General features: G+C 45.3%; 1 protein-coding gene and 1 long non-coding RNA gene across 2 annotated transcripts in view; both read left to right on the forward strand.

Moving 5' to 3' along the window:
- Window positions 1–16,035: 16,035 nt before the first annotated feature.
- Window positions 16,036–21,890, forward strand: LOC138724078 (uncharacterized). The gene is made up of 3 exons (XR_011337969.1): window positions 16,036–16,609; window positions 20,262–20,438; window positions 21,421–21,890. It is a non-coding gene; the product is annotated as an uncharacterized lncRNA (long non-coding RNA).
- A 930-nt stretch (window positions 21,891–22,820) lies between these two features.
- PRKG1 (protein kinase cGMP-dependent 1) overlaps window positions 22,821–23,566 on the forward strand; it is a 473,692-nt gene continuing 472,946 nt past the window's right edge. Inside the window, exon 1 of the mRNA XM_069863903.1 lies at window positions 22,821–23,183. Coding sequence (XP_069720004.1) covers window positions 22,918–23,183 — 266 coding nt within the window. The 5' untranslated portion in view covers window positions 22,821–22,917. The remainder of the gene's footprint in view (window positions 23,184–23,566) is intronic.

The following is a 23,566-nucleotide window of genomic DNA, read 5'->3' on the forward strand; positions in this document are numbered from 1 at the left end:
GTGGTGAATTCATCATTCTTAAAGGTCATGGCTTTCATGAAATGGAAGGAAAAAATATTTATTTTAAAAGGATGCTTCTGAATACATGCTTCATGGGCAAAATAGAAGAGCTGTGACAATGAAAATGAAGATCTGGGTGAATATTTCCATACTATGGGAGAATAAGTGCAGTTAAGACCGGAGTTTTAGTTTTTGGTGATTTTTCTCCTGAAAGATGTAAGTGATATTAAATTTTTTTGATTTGGGAATGGTGTTTTTTAAGCTTTGACTTCCAAACCAGCTCCTATTTTACCTTAAGTACGTTCTGAAGTAATAGATTGTTCTAAAATGATGGGGTATGTGAGACATACCCTCTCCAATTTAAAGCCATCCCCCTCATCCTGTCACTCCAAGCTTTTGTGAACAGTCCTTCCCAGCTTTCTTGTAGCCCCTTCAGGTGCTGGAAGGTCGCTCTAAGGTCTCCTCGGAGCCTTCTCTTCTCCAGGCTGAACAACCCCAACTCTCTCAGCCTGTCCTGGTACGAGAGGCACTCCAGCCTTCTGATCATCTTTGTAGCCTCCATTGGACCTGTTCCAACAGCATAATATACTTAAAACTTTCTCCCAGCTGAAACCAAATCTCATAAAACAAATAATTAAACTCAAAGGTGAGGTGTGGATATTTTGCGGTATCTTTTCGTAGCTTATATATGTGCAGGAGAAAAGTTTAGTTGTGTGGTGGGGGTGTGCAGGGTTTTGTTTGTTTATTTGTTTCAGGAAAAATAAGAAGTGACATGGAAAGACAGGGCTTGCACAATTATTTGTCTGTTTGTTTTGGAAGGAAACTCTGCGTAAAATTGCATGAACTCTACGTGCTGTAGCCTGCATTGGTACTGCCAGTATATAGCTTATTTCTGATGTCCAAAGGGGTTTTTTGCACCTCTGGAGAGATCCTGAAGTATTGGTTGAAATAAAGCTGTCCAATAGCACACGGACATCGGTGGTGCTTGGGCTGCAATAAAAATGCTACTTCAGGATCCTGGTAGCTTCCTCTGGGTCTTGTCTTAGAACAAAAGTTTGAAGGAGGGGAAACCACCCAAGTGGCACGACATAGCTTGAAACGGTCATGGCCAGATGTTACAAATCAAACGAAGAAAGGTGCTTTGTTGGTGTGTCCAAGGGAGGAGAACGGAAAGCATGAATTTATCCGTGTGGCTATAAATCCTCCTAAGGAAAAAGAAGCTTCTAAGGACAAATTATGCACTGTTGAATGAGGGGTTTGTTGTGTTTGGAGCAAGAGATTTTGTTTAACTGTTCCAGCTACCTTCTGCTGTGAGCCCCTGGGATGGAGTACATTCCCCTCAGGCAGAAACTGGCCAAATTAGCTGAGAGCTGCGGAGCTGGCAAAATTAATATCAATCCAACGTCCTACCTGATAAGGGAAGCCTGGTGGTGGAAAGGAAATCTCCCTGTGGTTGGGTGCAGGTGTAAAGAAGACAGGGTCAATGTCACTGTTCTAGTTTTTTGGAGGGGACCGATACTGAACTAGGAAAAGTGCTATTGATCTTGGGATATAAGAGCAAGGATAAGAGAAATGGTAACAATTTTCATAAAATATGAGACAAGTCTAAGTAGGAGAAATAGACGTGAATGAGGCTTATATTTATTTTTATATAGAACGATAACTTCTGAAAAAAACCCCAAAACACACTGGCAGACCTTGGAGGCTTTTCTGCTGGGAGGCTAGGGGGGAAAAATGAAATTTTTCTAAATGTTTGGTTGGCACTTGTAAGCCAGACATAACCACTATGCTGAGTCTTTTGCCTCTTCTGAGTTTTGGCCATCTGGGGAGACAAGAGCAAGCAGTTTAGGAGGCTGTTTTCTTCCATATGGCTTTTGCTTTTTCCACTTGTGTTTTCTTTCAAAGACCATTTCATAACTCCTGTGTCAGCCTAGTGAATGCAGGCATTTGGGGTATTTCCCAGTTCACTCTAGAAATGGTAGTTGTGTTTCTATACCTCACTGCACCTTTCTAATATGCAATAATGTTCTTCTGAAAACTGTTCCTGTATCATGTTGAATTAAGGTGTTCTTTATTATGTTGCAGTAGTGCAGAAAAGCACTTGAGACATCCTGCTATTATTAAGGCATCAAGTACAAAACTTTATAAACCAGATACAGAACCTTACCAGCAATTCAGAAAGTAAACCATAGCTGTGATAGGGTTTGGTGTCCTGACTGGGGCTCTGTAAGTCCCAGGTTTATTAATTCATTCAGAAATAGAAAGGGTGAAAAAAAAGTGTGCTGTTAAATTAGGGCTGGTTGGTGGGAAGAACAAACAGTGGGAAACATCATTTAACCTCACAGAACGCTGTGCCAGGTGGGGTGTGTGGCCCACCTATTTCTCTGCAGAAGGGGCGAAATTATTTGCTTGGGTATGTGTTCAATAATGGCACCAAACTAGGGGTGAGCCTAATCCAAACACCGGTCCATTCATTAGCCAGCAAAATAGAGCACCAAGTGAAAAATGGGGAAATCGAGTTTTCTTTGCACTGACGTTGCTGTTGTGCTGCTGGGTTGCGTTTTTGCAAGTGCCCAAGATCATTCTTTTACTTTTGTTTTTCCTTTCTGGGACTAATCGAAAAGTTGCATCTGGTGCACAAGAAAACCAGCAGGTGACACCACACATCTATTCTTACTCAGCAAATATCTTGTGGGGTTCAGCCAAGTACTACTAGGAAAGGAAAGCATGGAGCTGTGAACATCTGAGCAGCTCCTCAGGATCTGTAGGTACAGGAAAAATTACTCTCCTATGAAAACTGGAGAGGCGCTAAACTCTGTTAAGTGTTATGGTTGGACTCGACGATCCTGGAGGTCTTTTCCAACCTGGTGATTCTGTGATTTTGTGATTCTATGTTACCCTGACCCTGTTGCCCCACTACATATGGACATCACAGTGGTAGAGACTTACTTGCCTACCTTTGATCCAGCAGCCTTAAAGTGCTAAGAACCAGAATCAGTGCTAGCCAAGAAATATATTTATTAAACTATTTCCCTAAATCTTGTTCTTCTGTGTTTCCTCTTTCTTTTCTTTCCCTTGGTGGTTTGTCAGGCGGTCTGTTTTCTGGTGTGCTGGTTTTCATTATGGGTGGTCTTGACCTGAAGGTGTAGGGTCCTCCTGGCCGAGGTTGGTGTAGAGTTGGCTTGTTGGGTTCAAGACCTTGTTGGAGCACGGGTCAAAAGCAGGAAGGCTTATTTCTTCAGGAGATTATAAAAAGCAGTTTGGGTCCAAATCATGAGACTTAGCCCTTCCACCTGGTCTAAATGTGAACTACCCTGAGGGTTTGGATTTGGATGCAACCAGTAAAATTGTGGCATTGTTGCTCATCAGGGCTGCCAAGCTGTCCCCAAGTTCAGGTGGGTGGCTGGGCTGATCCACCATGGTAGCCCAAATCTGAACAAAACTGGGTCTGTAATAGAAGGTAGTGGTGTTTATTTTTGGATGTGTGACTACCAACCACTAACAGAGTAAATATTTAACATAACAGAATGGAAAAAGAGACTGATCTGAGTAGTTTAAGCAGGCCTGTGTCACTTCGACATAGGTGTAAGGCATATTTTTTGTCCTTTGAAGCCTTTTTTATTTTATTATTTTTTTAAATGAATCTGGGACCCTGTTAGCTTTTGAGGTGTTGCAGTTTGCTGTTTAAAATGAGCTCTACCAGCTGACAGCCTGCCAATACCTTCCCTGAAACTGCTCTGCATAATGATGTATGGGAAATATATTCATTTAGAAGTCGTGTTTTTAAACAACGCTTTTCAGCTGCAGCCAAGACTAAACCTTCAAATGCTTCCATGCCTAGAGAAATGCGGTTTCTTTAAAATAAATAAGAACTGACAATACTGCTCCAGAGTCTATTCCTACCATTTTATCTAGGTGTGACTAAGAAACGGGGACTGAGGTTAGCTCCGCTTCAAGTTCACCACAAATACAAAAATACAGTTTACTGTTACGAGTTGAAGTGTTTGGGGATTGTGGGGATTTTCATATAGGTCTCCGAGGCCAGTGAATTTGGTAATGTCTAGTGTGTAGGTCTGAATCCAGACCCCTACTTGTACTTGTTAATAGAAAGCTTGTCTTCTCCCTAGCAGAAAGTGCCTTTCCAGCTCTGATGTTTTTACATACCATCTCTGGCCCTGGCAACTATTTATGTCCTGAAGATAAATTCTGGGTAGTCCTACGAGCAGGAGCATCCAGATGGAGTAAGGACGCAGGGGAAAAGCAGAGACAAGCTCCGGTGTAGGCAGTGTTGGAGACCCTTTCTCCTTTTTGCAATGGTTTTGGATGAACAGGCTTCTTGCTCCAATGCAGAACTTGCCGGCATTTCAGATTTCTGCAGTGGTGCGGAGATGGTGCGGGAGCTCAGGGTCTTCTTAGAAAAACTATAATGTACAAAACTGACATCCACCTTGCAAGATTTCCTGGCCACTCTTGTTGTGAGCAGAGACATGACCCTGGGCTGAAGAAGATGGCCTCTCCTGGAGTTCTGATGTTTCTTTGAGACAGTTTCAGCTTTGACAAATTGTCATTTTTTCCAATGCAAAAGCGGCTTATCAGGCAGCTCCAGACTAGCTTTCTTCTGGAGTTGTCATAAAAGAGATGTCCACCCTTCCTGGCAAACCTTACTAGCAATATTTCCCTAACACGCTGCTTTCCCCCCTCCTTTGAAATCAACCAAACTCGTTACAAAGCTTTCTGTGGCTGGAAATTGCTGAAGTAATTTCTAGTGCTCAGTGAAAAATTGCAACCTGGAGATAACACATAAGCCTTGGGTATTGGTTAGAAATGGTGCATTCTAGAGATTTTAATTACTAATTTATATATCCGGGGGAAAAAATGTTCAGAGCAATGTATGTACAAATTCTAAATTGTAAGAAAATATTCTCCCTGGGAGAACTTCTTGTCAGTTTACCAAAAAAAGTGAGGCTTAAATAGGAATACATTCTCCTAGAATGCAATCAAAATATTGCTAGTAATCTGGGGGGGGTGGAGCACCACTGCCCATCCCCTCAACTAGAAGATCCCTCCTTACATAAAGGTGCAACAAGGTTTTAGAGTTGAAAAGTGCTAACATCCAAAGGGACCTCTGGAGGTGACAAGAGCCAACTGCTGCTCAGAGCAAAATCAAGATTTTGTCCAGTTTGTGGTCTGTCTGAGTCAATTCTTTCGGGAAAAGCTCACAAATGGGTCAAAGCAGCATGTTTGTAGTCTGATTTCTTCTCTAACCTTGCCAGAGACTTCCTGGTGCCAAGGCATCAGGTCTTTGAGCAGAGCTGCTGTGTTTCCTGGAGAGGGTGGTTGGTTCCATGTTACCTATGGGGCTGCTCGAGTAACTCTTTAATCAGACCGTGGGCAGAAATAGAAAATGTGCGTGGCGATGCTCTGTTTATCAGGAATTTTGTTTTATCTGACAATATCAACATTAATTGGTGCATAGTCATATTTCCTCCAAGTTTAGGAGTATTCCTTTGAGAAATATTTCAGGGAATAGATTTTATTCAACAAAACAAGCAAAAAAAAGGCTGGGAGAAAAATACTGCATCCCAGTGAAGAGGAAGTCAAGCAAAACTGCCAGACATGCACGGATGAACAAGGAACTCCTGGACAAGCTTAAACACAAAAAGGAAGCCTAGAGAGTGTGGAAGCCGGGACAGGGAGCCTGGGAGGAATACAGAGAAACTGTCCAAGCAACCAGGGATCAGGTTAGGAAAGCTAAAGCCCTGCTAGAATGAAATCTGTCCAAGGGCATCCAGGGCAACAAGAAAAGCTTCTATTGGTACATCGGTGATAAAAGGAAGACTAGGGAGAATGTGGGCCCTCTCTGAAAGGAAACTGGAGATGTGATTACCCAGGCTGTGGAGAAGGATAAGGTACTTAACAACTTTTTTGTCTTTTGTGTTCGCTGGCAAAGGCTCAAGCCCAAGGTACAGAAGACAAAGGCAGGGACTGGAAGAATGAAGATCTACCCGCTGTAGGAAAGGGTCAGGTTCAAGACCATCTAAGGAACCTAGAGGTGCACAAGTCCACGGGACCTGATGCATCCACAGGTCCTGAGGGAACTGGTGGATGAAGTTGCTAAGCCACTATCCACAATATTTGAGATGTCATTGTAGTCTGGTGAAGTTCCCCCTGACTGGAAAAGGGGAAACGTAACTCCTGCTTTTGAAAAAAGAAGACCCAGAGAACAACAAGCTGGCCAGTCTCCCCTCTGTGCCCGGCAGCATCGTGGAGCAGATCCTCCTGGAAGCTCTGCTGAGGCACATGGAAAATAAGGAGGTGACTGGCGACAGCCAGCTTGGCTTCACTAAGGGCAAATCATGCCTGGTGAGTTTGGTGTCCTTCTGTGCCGGGGCCACAGCACTGGTGGGGAAGGGAAGAGTAACTGATATCATCTGCCTGGACCTGTGCAAAGAATCTGACGCTGTCCTGCACAACATCCTTGTCTCTAAATTGGAGAGATATGGATTTGACAGACGGACCTCTTGGTGGATAAGGAATTGGCTGGATGATGACACTTGGAGTTGTGGTCAATGGCTCAATGTCCAAGTCAAGGCCGGTGATGAGTTGTGTTCTGCAGGGGTCGGTACTGGGGCTGGCGCTGTTTAACGTCTTTGTCACAGACGTGGACAGTGGGATTTGAGGGCACCCTCCGCAAGTTAACCGATGTCACCAAGCTGTGTGGCACAGCCGACACACTGGAAGGCAGGGAGAGATGCCATCCAGAGGGACCTGGACGGGCTCAAGAGGTGGCCTGTGCGAACCTCATGAAGTTCAACAAGGCTAAGTGTAAGATCCTACACCTGGTTCAGGAAAATCCCAAGCACAAACACAGACTGGGCAGAGAATGGGTTGAGAGGAGCTGAACCCATTGTTGTCTGGGCTCTACCGAGGCTCTTCATGAGTAGATGGAGAGAAACCTGGGCCTCTCACAAGACTGGGAAGGCCTGGAGACCGCTACCAGAGGTTCTGTTTGGACCTGCGCTTTGATTTTCAATGGAGTTACCAAAAACTTCCTTAATCTAAATAGACTGGGAGTAGCCCATACGTTGTCAGACCCTTTCTGGACCAGCTATCGGAGGAGTTAACTCTAAAGCTGAATAATTTCCACCATATCTTTGCTTCAAAGCAGTTGCCTGGCAGGGTTCCAAGCAGAATAACTTTGCATTTAAAGTATGTTTGGGGACAATTCCACTGATTTAATCCCAAAATGTGCTAGGATTTGCTGCTGTTCTGCGTGATGCACGCATGTTTTTATGGGGTGTCAGTGCAGAGCCAAGGCAGCCAGCAGCACACTAGCCACTCCTCTGCTTTACTCATCATCAAAAGAATTCAGCTTGCTTCCACTTGCAAAACCTTGCCCTCGAGGACAGAGCTGGGTGGAAAACTTTTCTTACTGGTTCAGCCAGCAAACAAAAAAATGAGTACTTTTTTTTTTGTCAGCTGGAATTATTGTTTGTGTTTTATTTTTTTCCCCCTCCCCTTGTGGAATGAAGAAACCTGAAATTCCTTTTGGGTTGACTCAGCTGTTGGGACTGTTTCAAGACAAAACCTTGCATTTTCTTAAAATAGCTTCTTGAAAAACAGTTAATCAATTTGTGTCAATACCAGATGATTATGGTCTTTTTTCTTTTTTTCTTTTTTCTTTCTTTCTCTTTGTGAAGAAGATCTTCATGGCACGTAGTGGTGCCAGCGTAATTTTTTTTTTGTGGAATATTTCTTTATGTCAACTGGAAAACCTTACTGAGGTTTTTTGCAGTGGTGGGGGAACTAGTTTCTGACAAATGAATGCTATCTCTAAAGATTTTACTGTTCTAACTGCACCATTACCAGAGCAGGAAGAACCACAGGCTGACTGGTGGATCTGGAAGGAGACCAACAGCTCTGAATTGAAAATGGCCACAAAGTCAGAACTGAAGTCCCACAGGTTCATTTTATCATGTTCTTGGGATCAGTTGGGTTGGATCTTGTTGGGATTTTATGTTTCCTTGTTAACATCGCCTCTTGTGGATGAGAAATGTGACAAGAGTCATTGTAGAGGGGTAAATATCTTCTGCTGATGCTCCTCATGACCTGAATTTCTGCTCTGTAATTAAATTTACCTGTGTTTTCCTATGGAATAACCTCTTTGCACTATGCATTCGCTTATCTAGGTGTTACTGCTGGCCGTGACAGGCGGGGGCAGCCATCTCTTTCTATCCATGAGAGAACTAAGGCTTTCCAGCTGTTGTTTGCCGTTGCCTTTCCTCCTTTCACAGAGGCTGTGAAGCACCATCCTGGTACCTACTCCATAATTGCTGACACCTCCTAGAGAAAGATGCTGGTACAAAAGTCCTACCAGGATAATCAAAACCAATGCTATCATAAAATTACATCTAACACAGCTGTGGGAATGAATTTCAGTGTTTTAGTTCATCTAGGAATTGTAGAAATCATGGGGAAGAATAGGATCTTACTTTTCATAGCACAAATGACAACTTTTGCAGATCTTTTCAGCCTTAATGAAAGCGTAGTGGGTACATTTATTGCAACCTTAGATCAGTCCAAGTTCAATGTTTAAGAAGTGGTGTTCTTGTAAGAATTTAGTGGAGTCTCTGGGATGCGGCTCTTTGCAGGCTCTCAGGAACTGTTTATTATCCAGTCTGCAGCCGTGCTGCAGGTTAAGCCTCTTTTTTTTTTGTCCCTACTGGGTTATTTTCCTCTGGGCGCTTAAAGCTTTGCAGAGCCGATGTCCTTTACAAAGGAAATGTATTTCCCTTTGGGCCTGGTCCTCCATTCCTGTCTCTTAACAAAATTTTTTATTACCTCTTCTGGAATCAACAAGTAATTATATTCCAGAAATAGCACAGATTTTTTTTTTTTTAATATGTAAGCAGGCTCGTTCAGTTTATATTGGATAAAATTTTTATGCTGTTGAATATGAAGTGTACATATAAGACAGAGAACAAAAAATAAATATGTTTATCTTGAAATTGTAGAAGGTCCCCTGGGGTTCCAAAAGTGGTCCTGCAGGATTGCCCTAAATAAAACAGGAAAACTATTCAAGGTATTCAGTAACTCTACCTGTTATTTATCAGTATGGAAACTCTAGCTGAATAGTTGGCCCACGCTGCATTTACCACTAGGTTGGCTCCTCTCGGATCTTGTGGAGACGCAATCAAGGGAGAAGTCCAGGGAGAAATAAAAGTAATTATATTAATTATAGAAATAGGAAACACATACAGCAAAGCATTGCCAGATACCAGCTGTAACGCGCTGTGCCAGGTAAGGCTACTGCTCACTCTTCTAAAATGACCCACTTTCAGCTGCCTAGAAACTTGCCAGACTTGGGCTGGATGTTTTCCACTTAGCCCTAGATGGAGATATTGTCTGGAAGGATTTGAATTGAGAGGAGATGGAAAAAACTAGAGAGAAACCATCTTGCCCACTGCCGGCTGTGCTTATTCCACTTGAATCCAGGAGCTGTGCAGCATCTCGTGGCTTTGAAACGAGCTGGACATAAAGACACTGGGGGATTCTTTATAACTTACAGGCTGCACCACCAGATCTTCCAGGAAGATGTAACGTGACCAACTTTTTGTTATTTGATGTATTTGGCATCATGCTCTCTTGCCCCTCAGCTCCTCTCAAATGTTACTGGGGCAGAGCGATAGAAGACAAGCAGTACGTCCTACTGCTGCTTGGGGGTGAACGAGCCAGTTTTAAGATGCTGCTGTAGTTTGTGGCACAATATGAATCTGTCTGGAAAGAGTGAAGCTTTGCAATGTTTCTCATTTTCAGAGAAACCAAGAAGAGGAGGCTGAGGGGAGACCTCATTGCTCTCTACAACTACCTGAAAGGAGGTTGTAGAGAGGAGGGTGCTGGCCTCTTCTCCCAAGTGACAGGGGACAGGATGAGAGGGAATGGCCTCAAGCTCCACCAGGGGAGGTTTAGGCTGGACATTAGGAAAAAATTCTTCACAGAAAGGGTGATTGGGCACTGGCAGAGGCTGCCCAGGGAGGGGGTTGAGTCACCTTCCCTGGAGGGGTTTAAGGGACGGGTGGACAAGGTGCTAAGGGACATGGTTTAGTGTTTGATAGGAATGGTTGGACTTGATGATCCGGTGGGTCTCTTCCAACCTGGTTATTCTATGATTCTATGATTCTAAGGCAGGAAAGTTTCCGAGCAGGACACAAGGGCTTCGGAGTTTTTGAGTTAGAGGTGTGGTTTGGAGGTGTCCTCTGATTAAATACTCCAAACCGAAACAGAGAAGAAACAGTGAGATCATTGCTGAAATATGGAAGAATCTGTGAAAAATTGCTAAACTGAAGCATTTGGTGAGAATAGTTCAGCCTGTTTTCGCCACCAAAATTGGCCGTTCCCCTCCTAGAGTGAATCTGGGACAAGCAAACCTCCCTGTAATTTGCAAGGACAAAGCAAGAGCAAAAAGTACATGGGACTGGTTGCAAGGCAGACGTGTTTGCAGGAGACAGAGCCGATGGTGCATTCAGCAGCAGCAAGCTTAGATCAAAGCAACGTCTGACTTTAGCTGCAGCTGCCACTTCTGCAAGAACATAAACACAAAGTACACATACAGGACAGTGTATCCCCATAAAGAAGTGAAGCCTACATATTCTGTATAGAGTAGAAAAATTCAGTAGCTTACCACGGAGAGAATATGTAGGAAAAGGTGCTAAGGGGCATGGTTTAGTGTTTGATGGGAATGGTTGGACTCGATGATCTGGTGGGTCTCTCCCAACCTGGTGATTCTATGATTCTACGAAAAGCTGTTCCTCTTGAGACCTGCTCCAGGACAGCTACCCTGGACAGGAGACACACCTGGAGGGTGAACAGGACCCTTGTGACTTGCACGTGGGATGCTGCTGGGCACATTCTTCTCAAGGCAGAAGTTACAGTAAAGGGTTTAGAGTGGGAGTGTGTGAGTTGAATGCAGTATCACACTGCAACTCAGCCTAACAGAAAGTCCAGCAAAGCTTTTTTCAGAGCTGTGGCACTGCTGGTAACATGTTGGATGCTATATTGCATTACAGTGTGAGTGCAGAGGCACCGGCAAGATTGATTGCATTAACGATTTGATTTTTAACTAAAATCAGAGTATTTCAGATGTTAGAATAATTTCAGTTGCCTGTAAATGACTTCTGAAAAACGTGAAACTGTACCAGACGTCTAATATCGCAGAATCATAGAATGGTCTGAGTTGGAAGGGACCTTAGAGATAATCCAGTTCCAACCCCCCTGCCGTGGGCAGGGACACCTCCCACTGGATCAGATTGTTCCAAGCCCCATCCAGCCTGGTCTTGAACACCTCCAGGGATGGGGCAGCCACAGCTTCTCTGGGCAACCTGGGCCAGTGCCTCACCATTCTCATAGTGAAGAAATTCCTCTTTATGTCTCGTCTAAGTCTGCCCCTCTCCAATATATAACCATTAAGATGCAGTATTAGAATCACAGAATCATAGAATCATTTAGCTTGGAAGGGAGATAGTCTAGTTCCAACCCCTCTGTGATGGGCAAGGACACCTCCCACTAGAATCGCTTCAGATGATTTAGAACTGGAAATCCTTCTGTAGAAAGATATTGCAAGCATCAACCCAAAAATCCTGACTAGGCCAAGGGCTTCTCAAGGGCTTCTTTAATGCAGGTACCATTTACTGCAGCACATCCCTTGTGTGACCACAGTGGAAGCAGAGTTACTGTACTGGGTCAAGCTTGGGTGACACGTCCCTTCTGCTAAACACTTTTGCATCTAGTGGGAAAAGGAATTTCATAGTGTCATTTTAAGGTAGAATCATAGAATAACCAGGCTGGAAGAGACCCACCGGATCATCGAGTCCAACCATTCCTATCAAACACTAAACCATGTCCCTCAGCACCTCATCCACCCGTGCCTTAAACCCCTCCAGGGAAGGGGACTCAACCCCCTCCCTGGGCAGCCTCTGCCAGGGACCAATGACCCTTTCTGTGAAAAATTTTTTCCTAATGTCCAGCCTAAACCTCCCCTGGCAGAGCTTGAGGCCATTCCCTCTTGTCCTGTCCCCTGTTATTTGGGAGACGAGCCCAGCACCCTCCTCTCTACAACCTCCTAGGTGCAGAATATAGCTCAGCACGTGTGTCTTCAGTTGCAGGTTCACTCAGAGCAATTTCCCACGCATACAGTTACAATAGCAAAAAATTCTGTCAGAAGACAAAAGCCTATTTGAAGTCTGCTTTGTGGGTCTGACATATATTGTTTTTAACAGGTCCAGACCCTGGTGGAGAGAGGGGTGAAGAGATCTTATAGCCAGCCTTGAGCAGTAATTCAAGCCTCGCTGCAAACACCTTCCCAGGTGAGTTGTCACAAGCTTTTCTGGTGCCTGCAAGGCCAGGTTCAGCTGCACAAATCAGGCTTTGGTACCAGCTAGAGGCAGTGTTTTCCCATGGACTGGACCTGGAATGCAGGAAAAATAAGGTTACTAAAATAATACAGCTGGTTCCACCACCTTGTGCATTTTCTTCTTATTATATGCACAAACACAACTTTATCTGCATGGCAAATAGTGACTCTGAACAGCAATTCTCTCCTGGCCTTTTACTTTGAAAAATGGACAGTGTTGTCTCTTAGCCAATTAATAAGGTGGCTCATGAGAGGAAAGCGTGCTTATCTGGCTGTTTTCAGGATTCAATATGGAAAGCAGGTGATGCATAAAATGCTCAAATGAAGAACAAATTGACCAGAGGAAAAATGTTACTTTATACTTTAAAGAAAAGCATCTGGTTTTGTTGGTTTTGCTTCCCGCATTGAGCTAGTCTATGCTACAGATGCTGCCTTGGTGCTAGGTCCCTATTGCTGAACTGTGTTTTCATCTTTAACTGAAAGTATAAAGAAGGCCATAAATACAGTTCTGGAGTTCAAGGAGGAAAAACCCCAACCAGACAATATTGCTTCTAAAGAGTGTTTGCAACAGCTATACACTCACTATACAGAAGAGAGTTCAGTAGTAGTTTCAGCAGCATCAGTAACTCTTCTCATTTTTGACTATTTGCTAGATTTAAAAAATAAAATTCCCCAACTGTAGTGGATGCCTGAGCCATTTTTATCTAATGAGATGGACTTTCATTAATTTATTTGACCTGTTCTATCTGAAATATGTAATTTTTTTGCTGCTAAAGTCAGTGTTGACTAACTCCTAGAACATCCACACTATGGAGCCTTTGCGAGTCGGTGGGTTTTTTAATTCTTTCCCCTCTGCCAAGACAGTATGAACATTTGTAGTGAGCAGTGTGTGTGTTATTTCTTAGTCCAAAGGTATTTAATCTGTTTAATAAATTAAGACTGTTTCTGAGGAAGATTTGATGAAAACTTGTGTTGGAAAAGTTTGCAGGCAGCTAAGGATCCTTCTCCTTTCAATGTTTTCTCTCATCAGTAGCTTCCAAAAGCAAAGAGCAGAGAAGCTCGATGTATAGTTGCCTGGGATTTTAAAGTGCATTTTGAAAGCACTCAGTCCTTAAGGGACACAAGGTAAAAATAGCTGCAAAACAAGGCAAAACTGAAGTGGAAAAGAACATTGATATTCAGTATATTAATGTCTCACCGTCCAGAGATTGACATTAACAGCTCTGCTGGGAAATTATATTATTATTGCTAAAATACTCTGGAAATCAAAATAAAGGCTAGGAAGCTACAGGATGTTCTCTGAGAATGCGAGCTTTGCTGAAAGAAAATAAAATAAACAGTTTATATCTATAGTTAGGTGTTTGAGACGAAGATGTAGAAGTTAAAACCAAAACAGCTGTGACAGGGATGTTGCAGGGTGCTCGCGGGACTCGTACCATCAAATATTCTCAGCATGTCTGTAAAGTAGTTGAAGCTCATACAACATCTAGAAAAGCAGGGTGCAAGCTAAATAATAAAAGAATAATAACAATAATACATAATACAGTTAATGACTGCATTGTCCATGAGCTGGGCTGCAGTAGCAAAGTGAGGAATGGAAGCTGTTTCTAGAATCTAGACTCTAGAAAATAAACATGCAGTTCAAGGCTGCATTTGGAGGTAATTTCTTCCCCTACAGTCGTAGCCCGAAATCTATATACAGATCTCATAGAGCCATTTTTTTTGGCATGAGACCAGCTCACATTTGGCACTATCGTTGCTAAATGCACCCTTTACTGCAAAAGAGGCTGTAGTAATTTTCAACTGCTTCATCACCTTCCTAATTTTAGAGCCGTTTTTGACATGTCAAGTGAGTTTCTTCTCATTGTTTACGTTTCAGTCGCCATCTCGAATGTTACATTAAAAGGTAACAGATTCGCAGACCTCAGAACGGAAAAGATGGATTATATTTCAAAATAGACTTCCGCAAATACCCCCAGTGCAGCCTGGTTTTGGAGCTGAGTGAATACAAATATGGAGTAGTGCTCAGGAAGAGCAACCCTTTGTGGTCAGGCGTGGTGTCATCTTCCCAAGATAACCATCAGTTGTCATGCTAAGCATGTTGGTTTTATTTTGGCACTTGGACATGATGGTAACGAGCAGAAAGGTTTTTAGATTTGTCACAGATGAGATGATGAGCAGAAAGGTTTTTAGATTTGTCACAGATGAGATGATGAGCGTTCTACAGAAACATTTCAGTCTCCGAGTAGACTGTAGGTGGCTTGATGTATTTGTGGTTGGCCTGGTGGCTGTTAGCAGCTGTGTAGTGCTGCCAGAGGTTGCCCGCTGACACCAACGTTATTAGGCATGACGCAATGTGCAGAGCAGAAAGGATGAAGGTGTTTTGTACTGTGACTGCCTATGGTCTGTAAGATACTGGGAATGTTAAACCTGGGCTTACTGCTTTGGAAAATGAAGCTGAAGTGCTTTAGAAACCCCAGGGAGAAGAGGCGACTTTGAAGTGGAGCTCAGCTCCGAGGACTTGGGTTGGAAACATTTTCTGTGCCCCTTGCATTTCAGCTCATGGCACGTCCACCCTGTGTTATGTGGTGTTTCTCCATTAAGCCGCTGCTCTTGCTGTTGGTCAATTGTAGGCAACATTAGCAGCATCAACACTGCTATTGGGCACTGACGTATTTGGCCATGTAAGGGGACATCCTCTTCCAGGTCTCTAATCTGGTTATGTTCTGATCTCTGATTTCCCTTAATCTGGTTTCCTTTAATCTGGTGTGTGAATAAATATGATTTTTTTTTCCTCCCCCTGCTGAAAAACAGTGAAGTACCTCCATTCTTGAGATGGAGCTGCCCTGACTCACCTGGATGTGGCCCTGAGCAACCTGCTGTCGCTGTGACATTGGCTGGAGACCCCCACCTTGGTGCAGCCAGCCTGAGCCTGGTGTAAGATTGGGTGCCTGTACCTACTTCCCTCAAAAAAAACCCTAAAACCTTCAGGGGAGTCCATATCTCTTGGGTTAAACACTAGTGGCCATAATGGAATGTTCTAGAAGTGGTAGTTAGACCTTCAGCAATCTTTGATCATCTGCATGGTGCCAAACAAAGAAGCCTCTCATGTCATTGATGACCTGTTGTTTCTTTGACTTCAGATGTTTTGCTTTGAAGAGACACAAGCATACTGAACTTGGATATATTTCTAGCCTGTATCAACAACGCTTCAGAAAGGAGGTCGATTAAAAATCAGTGTGAGTGGCTGAGTAACGGAGGACTCTTATCTAGAAGCAAATTTTGGAGTATTTTGCTTATCTTGAGTGCACCACCGTGCAACTAAAGGAGATGGACACATTTGAGGCGTGGAACTGTATTTTTCTGCAAAAGCACGGAAAGTGTCTCGGAGTGCTCATCTGGGAACCATCTGGTTGGTTCAGGAGGAATGAAGTATATAGTCATTGCTCAACACGGTAACGTATTGCAGGAAATATGAAAGAAGACTGATCAATTTTGTCGTTTCCCATCAGGAACCTCAGAGCAGCCAGTTTATCAAGAACTTAACTCTTCTTACCGTGCCTTTTACCCTCTGGCTCTGGGAACTGAGGCGTTAGGATTTAATATTTTGAAAGGAATGGTTGGACTCGATGATCCGGTGGGTCTCTTCCAACCTGGTTATTCTATGATTCAATGATTTTCCACGTGTCAGAACCCCTCTTTGCAGCCGTAATGTGATTCACAAGGCATGTTTCTCACGCTGGAGGAGCACAATTACCGAGTCTGGCAGCTCAGTTTTCGAGAGGATTGCTACCTTTTTTTTTTTTTTGACAGAGAAGCAAGCGATCATGAAGACTCTTTCATTCCTGTGGTTTTGCGGGAACGAGAAAGTGCTATGATGGGTCTCGTACCAGAAAAATGTATATTCTCAGGCTTGAATTCCTATGACTCCAGAAGTCACTCTTTGCTCCCCACATGGTAACACTTTGTGTGAGCTGGCTCTGGCTTCGCCAAGATTTGGGATATCAATGTGCTGTTTTGTATGTGCCTTGGACAATGTTCCTCAACAGGGTTTGTTCCTTCTGTGCATGGTCTTAGTGCTTTTCTGAGATTTAAAGGTCCAATTTCTTCCATCAGCCTTTGAAGAAACTGAGGAATGTTTCAGTTGTATCCACTGCTGTTCCAATCAAGGGTTGCGGAAGAGCTGAAATGCTGTGGAAGGTGAGTTTTCTTGAAAGGTGAAGGTAGTTTTAGTGTAGATTTACAAGGTTTTTTTTTGTTTATTTAATTCTGTATTTTAAAAAAGAGTCTTTACAGAAAAGGTACTTGGTTCAAAAAAGCATTCACCTAAATTTTTAATAAGATGAAGTGATAGAAGATGATAAAAAAGGAAGATATTACTTGGCAATCTTCTATTTAAAAGATGAGGGGAGAGACACAAGTCTGGCAGAAAGTGATTTTTTTTTTTTAATTGAGTTATTACAAAGCTCTCAGTTTTTCTACATGATCAACATTTTTGCAAAATCATGACATGCAGCACAGGAGTGAAGATACGGCCTTGAAAAACACAAATGCAGAAGGGGAAACTCTACTGGGACAGCACAGGAAAAAAGCCAGCAGGAATTCAGGCATAGATGTTCACAGCATCTAAATTTGGATGCTGGATTTTTGTTTCAATTGTGCAGTTTAAATGTTTGGGTTTTGTTTTGTTTTTTTTTTTTTTTTAAATTCTCAGTATTAAAGAGAAAAGTGCTCCTTGCAGTCTGTATACTAGCAAAAAATGTATTGGGTTTCAGTGGGACAGTGAAGGAGGGGGAGCAAGACTTCCGTACATCCTGGCTGCTGCAAAATAAAAGGGAGCGTGACTGTGAGCACGTGCAGATCTGCAAATGGCTAAAGAGGGGGAAGAGTTAAAATTATTTATATAATAACATGCCAAAACCCACCCCAGGACTGGGGAACTGGACTGGATAAAACTTGAATGAAGTCCCTGCTATCCTTGGAGTTACTGGAGGGGTTTTTTTGCCGCTAGGCTCTGATGCTGTTGAGCAGTTGTGGTGAGAGCTCAGCAGTAAAAGCAAGTACATGATGATATGACAGAATGGCTATAAACTGGAGAGGGGCAGATTTAGACTAGACATAAGGAGGAATTTCTTCACTATGAGAGTGATGAGGCGCTGGCCCAAGTTGCCCAGGGAAGCTGTGGCTGCCCCATCCCTGGAGGTGTCCAAGGCCAGGTTGGATGAGGCTTGGAGCTCCTGATCCAGTGGGAGGTGTCCCTGCCTGTGGCAGGGGGGTTGGAGCTCAATGATCTTTAAGGTCCCTTCCAACTCAAACTAGTCTACGATTCTATGATAATGATGTATTAAACCAAATATTTTTGGCTTTCTAATTTTCCTTAAGTTAAGGAAAATGACATTGTGATAATTTTAACTTATTTTAATACGTAGAAGAAATTAAACTATATACAAGGCAATAAGTTGTAGCCAACAGCAAGAAAACATGTTGAAAAGCAGGAGGACAATACAACGAAAAATTTCCAGCTTGTTGCTGCAAGAAAAATATTTAATGTGGGACATCACTACCTTTGCATGAACTAATGAAATTTCGTAAGATGAAATCCTAGATATCGATGATCAGAATAGTTTTCTGCAGCTCACAGTGTCTGTGATGTCATTTTGCTGGAAGTTTTGGCGAGTTGTAGTTAATAGCAGTGGGGGTAAATTCAGTCCAGTTCTATGAAAAGGTTCAAGCAGCATTGCCAGATGCTTTCTGTGATCCAGAGGGGCAAGAAATACTTGCACACTTTAGCAGCTGCGGGGTCTTATGGTTGTAAGATACTCAGCATAAACATCCTCACACACTGCTCTGCCCAAAGCCAACTCAGAGGCGCTCACGAAGGTGTCAGGCAGCAAGAAAGACTGTAAGAAGCTCTGCAAGGAGCTCAGCACACAGGCTGCTCTGTAGATCAGCTACTAGAGGATTGAGCAGGCTGATTTTTTTTTTTTTTTTTATATTTATATCTCTTTTGCATTTCCCCATGCCAAGCAAACTGTTTGGAGGCTTTCTCCTTCCCATTTGGGCAGTTACTGCATGGTGAAAAGGCCTCGTAGCTGTTAGTAAATTATACACTGAGGAGGTGACACAGTTTATTAAATAACCTGGTGAAATAGGGACTAAAATGATGTTCACTGAACATGGGAACAGCATAGAATTAGTCCTTCTTCTTTGTAATCTTAAAATGCCCTCCCATAACAACTTATCTTTTGCATGATAAAATAAAATCATTAAAATGAAAATCCTGGAAGGAGGCAAGAAGTGCCTGGGCTCTATCCAAAGTCAATTAGCATTTGATATGGTACCACCCTGCTTTTGGCATTGCAGCTGTTCCCAAGGGGTGATTCCCCAAATACAGGTGAAAGCTGAAGGGAGAGCAGGGCTGTGTGACCAGGCCAGGGCTGGGACGTGCTGCGATGATGTGACTGACGGCTAGTGAGGGCCACCAGCATCACCCCTGGGGCACCACATCCCACAGGACACACGGCCACATCTTCTCCTGCACTGTAGCCGTGCGCCCGAAGAGAGAACTTCTAGATAGACCTCTATGATATATCTCCTGCCCTTTGAAACAAAAATACCTTTAATAGATTACTTGACTGCTGCCTTCATTAATGCTTTCCTTCTACAAATGCAAGTATAAACTCTTCTAAATGTCTCAAGGTCCTACCTAGTGCTTCATTGGTGTCATCGGGTCCACAAGACAATGGCATCCCTTAGGAAGCTGCCACAAAAGTTTAGCTGACATTAAGGTGGGTGGGTGAATATGTATAGACTTCTTTCACTGTTATCATAAATAATGATTTTTATTTTTTCAATATATTTTTTTAACATGGGATGATCACTGCCTCCATGCAAAGGCTTGTAGTGATAGGACGAGGGGCAATGGCTTTAAACTGGAGAGGGGAATACTTAAAGTAGACATTGGGAGGAAATTCTTTACCATGAGGGTGCTGAGGCACTGGCATGGGTTGCCCAGGGAAGCTGTGGCTGCCCCATCCCTGGAGGTGTTCAAGGTCATGTTGGATGGAGCCTTGGGCAGCCTGATCCACTGGGAGGTGTCCCTGCCCGTGGCAGGGGGGCTGGAACTAGGTGATCTTTCAGGTGCCTTCCAGCTCAAACCTTTCTACAGTTCGTACGTCTCCTTCAGAATGTACAGTGCTGTGACCTCAAGTCCCCTCTATTGCTGCAGAGGCTCTTCACTCGCAAAAGCGAGTTTAAAAGCAAAATGGTGGGGGCTGTACAAGCAGAATAAAAGCCAGGGTATTGATTTTATAAAAATTCAGCATCAATTTTGATACTCTCTTAAAGTTACACTAAAGGCTAGGCTGGCATGGCTTCCAGCGGCATAATTACAGCCGCAGTCTGAGTAATGTCTGCATGCTTCAGGCTTGCAAAGTGATCTGCCTTTACTACAAGAAGCCTGAATGAGAAATGAAGGTGCTGATCCTTCCTGGGTTCGATTGCTGGCGTATTTTACATATCCACTTTCTGTAGCCTGTTTTCTGTAGTGCTCTATAACAGAAGAGCTGCTGGGAGACAAGAAAATAAGCTCTGGCAGCGCTGGCCAAAGCCAACAGGGTTACTCCCCTGTACAAAATGCAACGTGCTGCTGGGAAGTTGTCATTGTGGCTGTTCACCCACGGCTGGGATTTAGTCATGGGAATGGAAGGACTCGCTCCTTCAGGATGCTCCTTTTTTATAGGTGGTATCATGCTCTTTCTTTGAGAGATCACCAGTCGGACTCAGAAGCTGTATTTTAAAAAAGTGCTAACAAAAGGCACCGATACTAGCTGGTTGTAAAATTCTTTGCCAGCTCTTGTAGGAACCACCTGGGCTACAATCAGTTCCACCCCCTCATCCTCACCGCTGGCAACAGCTGCAGCTATCCCGATCTTAAAAGCAGGATGGTAACACCAGAGGCGACTCAAGATAAATGGGACTATCCAGAACAACTGGGACTGGTCGTGTTTTTATTTTCCGCAGCTGGCTGGTGAGTTTGTAGGAAAGGTGGGGGAGGAATGTAACCTTTCCTCCCCAGGAAGAAGCTTGGATAACGCTGAATCCTCTTGAAGCCCCAAGGTCACCGGCTGTGACTCCAAACCGGCTTGTCCTGAAGGGTTTCCAGCTAAGAGCTGCCTCACTCCCTGCTTGTTTTTTCATACATACGGGAAGTCTGGAGGACTTAAGAGGGTTGAAGCCAATTAAGATGTCTGGCCTTATTCAGCACCTTGATTCTTCTTGCTGTTGCTTAGGCTTATGTTTTCTCTCCGTGCTTTTTTGAAAGATGCTCATCTTTAGATTGCTTTAGGCTCAGTCATCAGGTGTGTTCCTGGAAGGGCTGATGGATGCTGAGGGCGACTGTGGCTTGATGCAGGGACTGAGAGGAAGCTGTGATTTCACAGGCTTCGCAAACTGCTTGCTCTGTGGATAACTCTTATTTGGGCTTCCTCGGGAGCTGACTTTGAAGCTGCAGCTGCAGCTGCTGGTTGCAAAATCGGTAACGCTCCTTGGTGACTTGCTGTAGCTGTCAGTGAGCTCACAGATTCAATTCAATGTCTGTTCTAAGTACACAGCTCTTAATCTAGATCGAAAGTAGACAATTGAGTGTGTTTTCCCTTCTGTGACTCCCAAGCAACCATAGCCAGATGGGGTATTAATAATGGTCACATGTTGGACTGCTCATATACTTAAAACTGAGTTTGCACGGCCAAGAAAGCAGGTTGGGACTGGATTCTGCTGCCCACTGCTCCTGAGATTTTTGTTTCTTTTAAGTTAAAGCTGCATCTATCAAAAGAATCACAGACAGGCTCTGCGCATGGGGCCCAGTAACGTAGCAGTGAAAATCGGAGACCCTGTCAGCGTGTACTAGCGATGACGATATCTTAGCCATTGTTTTAACTGACAGTAAATACAGAATTATACTTAATTCACAGCATACTAGGAGTTTTCTCTTTGCTCTGCTGGACCCCTAGGGCTGTGAAACATCTCAAACTGGAAAGTGCTGTTACTGGGGTGGAAACATGGAATCGCACGGCTCCGGTAAAAAAGATGTTCAGCTGTTTTTTAAAAAAAAAACATTTTGAGAAGAGTTGCATCCTTCTTCTGAGTGCGTGGTTATGTGTTTTATATGGAAATTATGTATTTTCTGGTCCATTTCTTTCTCTGGCTCCCCAGTAGCAATTACTTTCACGATGACCCTGAGGAGCGCAGGACCACGCTCCCGTTTTCCTAAATGAAGCAATTTAAAAAACCACCAAGATTTTAACAAGGAACTACAGCATGAAGGTGCTTAACATCAGTGCATGGCTGAGCTCCAGGCTGCCCCTGCCCAGCATCGCCCTTTCCCACCAAGTTGCAGGGTCTGGAGGGTCCCATAAGATCCTTGCCCCGTGCAGCATGATCCTTTCCTACACGAGATGGCGCTCCTTGCCTTGCAATAAAGCAAAATGCAATTATTATTATTAATTTTTTTTTTTTTTACTTATTTCCCCCTCAACTTGCTCCCCCCCAGGCATGTTCCTGGCCTCAGGACAGGGACTGGGAGCAGCTCTAACCTCCCAGGGGTTTCCAACCACACGTGAAAGGCTGCAGGGACAGCTGAAACGGTGCAAACCCCCCCTTACTCCTCCGGATCATTAGTAGGGAGGCTGCTAATTGATCCTTCCACTTTATCCCTGCAGCAAGGGGCTGCTGCCCTGCTCCCTGCGAGGGAGCCTGCTTTGGGAGGGCAATTTAATCCGGGAGCTGCGTTAAAAATTCATGTGCCTGATGGGCTCTTCCAAATAAGTCCAGAAAGGGTGAGCTCCTGCCTCCTCGGAGCCGCTGGCAGGGGCTCGGGCTGCCTGCACCCCCGGGAACAGCCCCGTGTCCGTGCGTCTGTCCGGGAGCTGCGGGCTGTCCGCCTGTGCTGCCAGCTGGGGCGCCCCGCAAGGGGATTTTATTTTATTTTTTTATTTTTTTTTTTAGCTCTGGGACGTGGTTTAGCGGCGGATAGAAACCGTGTTGGGCTCGGGGACCCGAGAGGTCTTTTCCAACCCGGAGATTCTGCGCTGGGGGTGACCCCTGGAGGGCAGGAGACGTCGGGAGGAGAGTTGGAATCCGTGCCGGGGAGGGATGCGAGTGCCCGGAGGGGGTGGGATGCGCGGCAGGGAGGGATGCAGGCTGCCCCCCGGGATGGGGGGACCCGGGGGCGGAGGGAGGGAGCGGAGGGAGGGGCGGGAGGCGGCTCCACGTGGCTCGTTAGCAGAAGGCGATTCAATATTTATGAAGCGCTCTCCCGTTTGAATCGCAAGTCTTCGGCTCCAGTTACAAGGAGCTGCGTCACCCTCCGATCACATGGTAATTGTTGCTATTTCCAGGATCCCAGCCTCGCCGAGTGGCACAAAAGCTCTTTCCCCTTCTCCTCGTCCGCCCCCTCCGGCTCCGTGTCCCCCCGGGTGCCGCGGGGATGCCCTGAGCCAGCCCCGAAAATGACCGAGCTCGAAGGGGACTTCACCAAGCTGCTGCTGCTCAAGGAGGAGCGGATCAAGGAGCTGGAGAGGCGCCTGGGGGAGAAGGACGAGGAGATCCAGGAGCTGCGGCGGCGGCTGCACAAATGCCAGTCGGTGCTGCCGGCCCCCAGCCCGCACATCGGGCCCCGCACTACGCGGGCTCAGGGCATCTCGGCCGAGCCGCAGACCTACCGCTCCTTCCACGACCTGCGACAGGCTTTCCGCAAGTTCGCCAAGGCCGACAGGTAGGGACGGGGCGGCCGGGACACCCGCTCCCCGGGCGGGGACGGAGGGACGGGGCGGCGGGGCTCCCCTCACCCGCCGCGGCGCTGGGACGGCGGCTCCGGGGGGCTGGGGCTGAGCCGCCTCTCCAGGGGCTGCCCCCCAACCCGGGGCTCCTGCCCCCCCCCGGGGCCTCCAGCCCCCACGCTGCCCCCCTCGGGGCTCCTGCCCCCCCCCGGGGGCTCCAGCCCCCCCCGCTGCCCCCCAACCCGGGGCTCCTGCCCCCCCCGGGGGCTCCAGCCCCCCCGCTGCCCCCCCCCGGGGCTCCTGCCCCCCCCCGGGGCTCCTGCCCCCCCTGGGGGCTCCAGCCCCCCCGCTGCCCTCCCCCGGCGCTCCTGCCCCCCCC

This window comes from Phaenicophaeus curvirostris, chromosome 9 (genome assembly GCF_032191515.1).
Source record: "Phaenicophaeus curvirostris isolate KB17595 chromosome 9, BPBGC_Pcur_1.0, whole genome shotgun sequence".
In the NCBI taxonomy this organism is placed as follows: domain Eukaryota; kingdom Metazoa; phylum Chordata; class Aves; order Cuculiformes; family Cuculidae; genus Phaenicophaeus; species Phaenicophaeus curvirostris.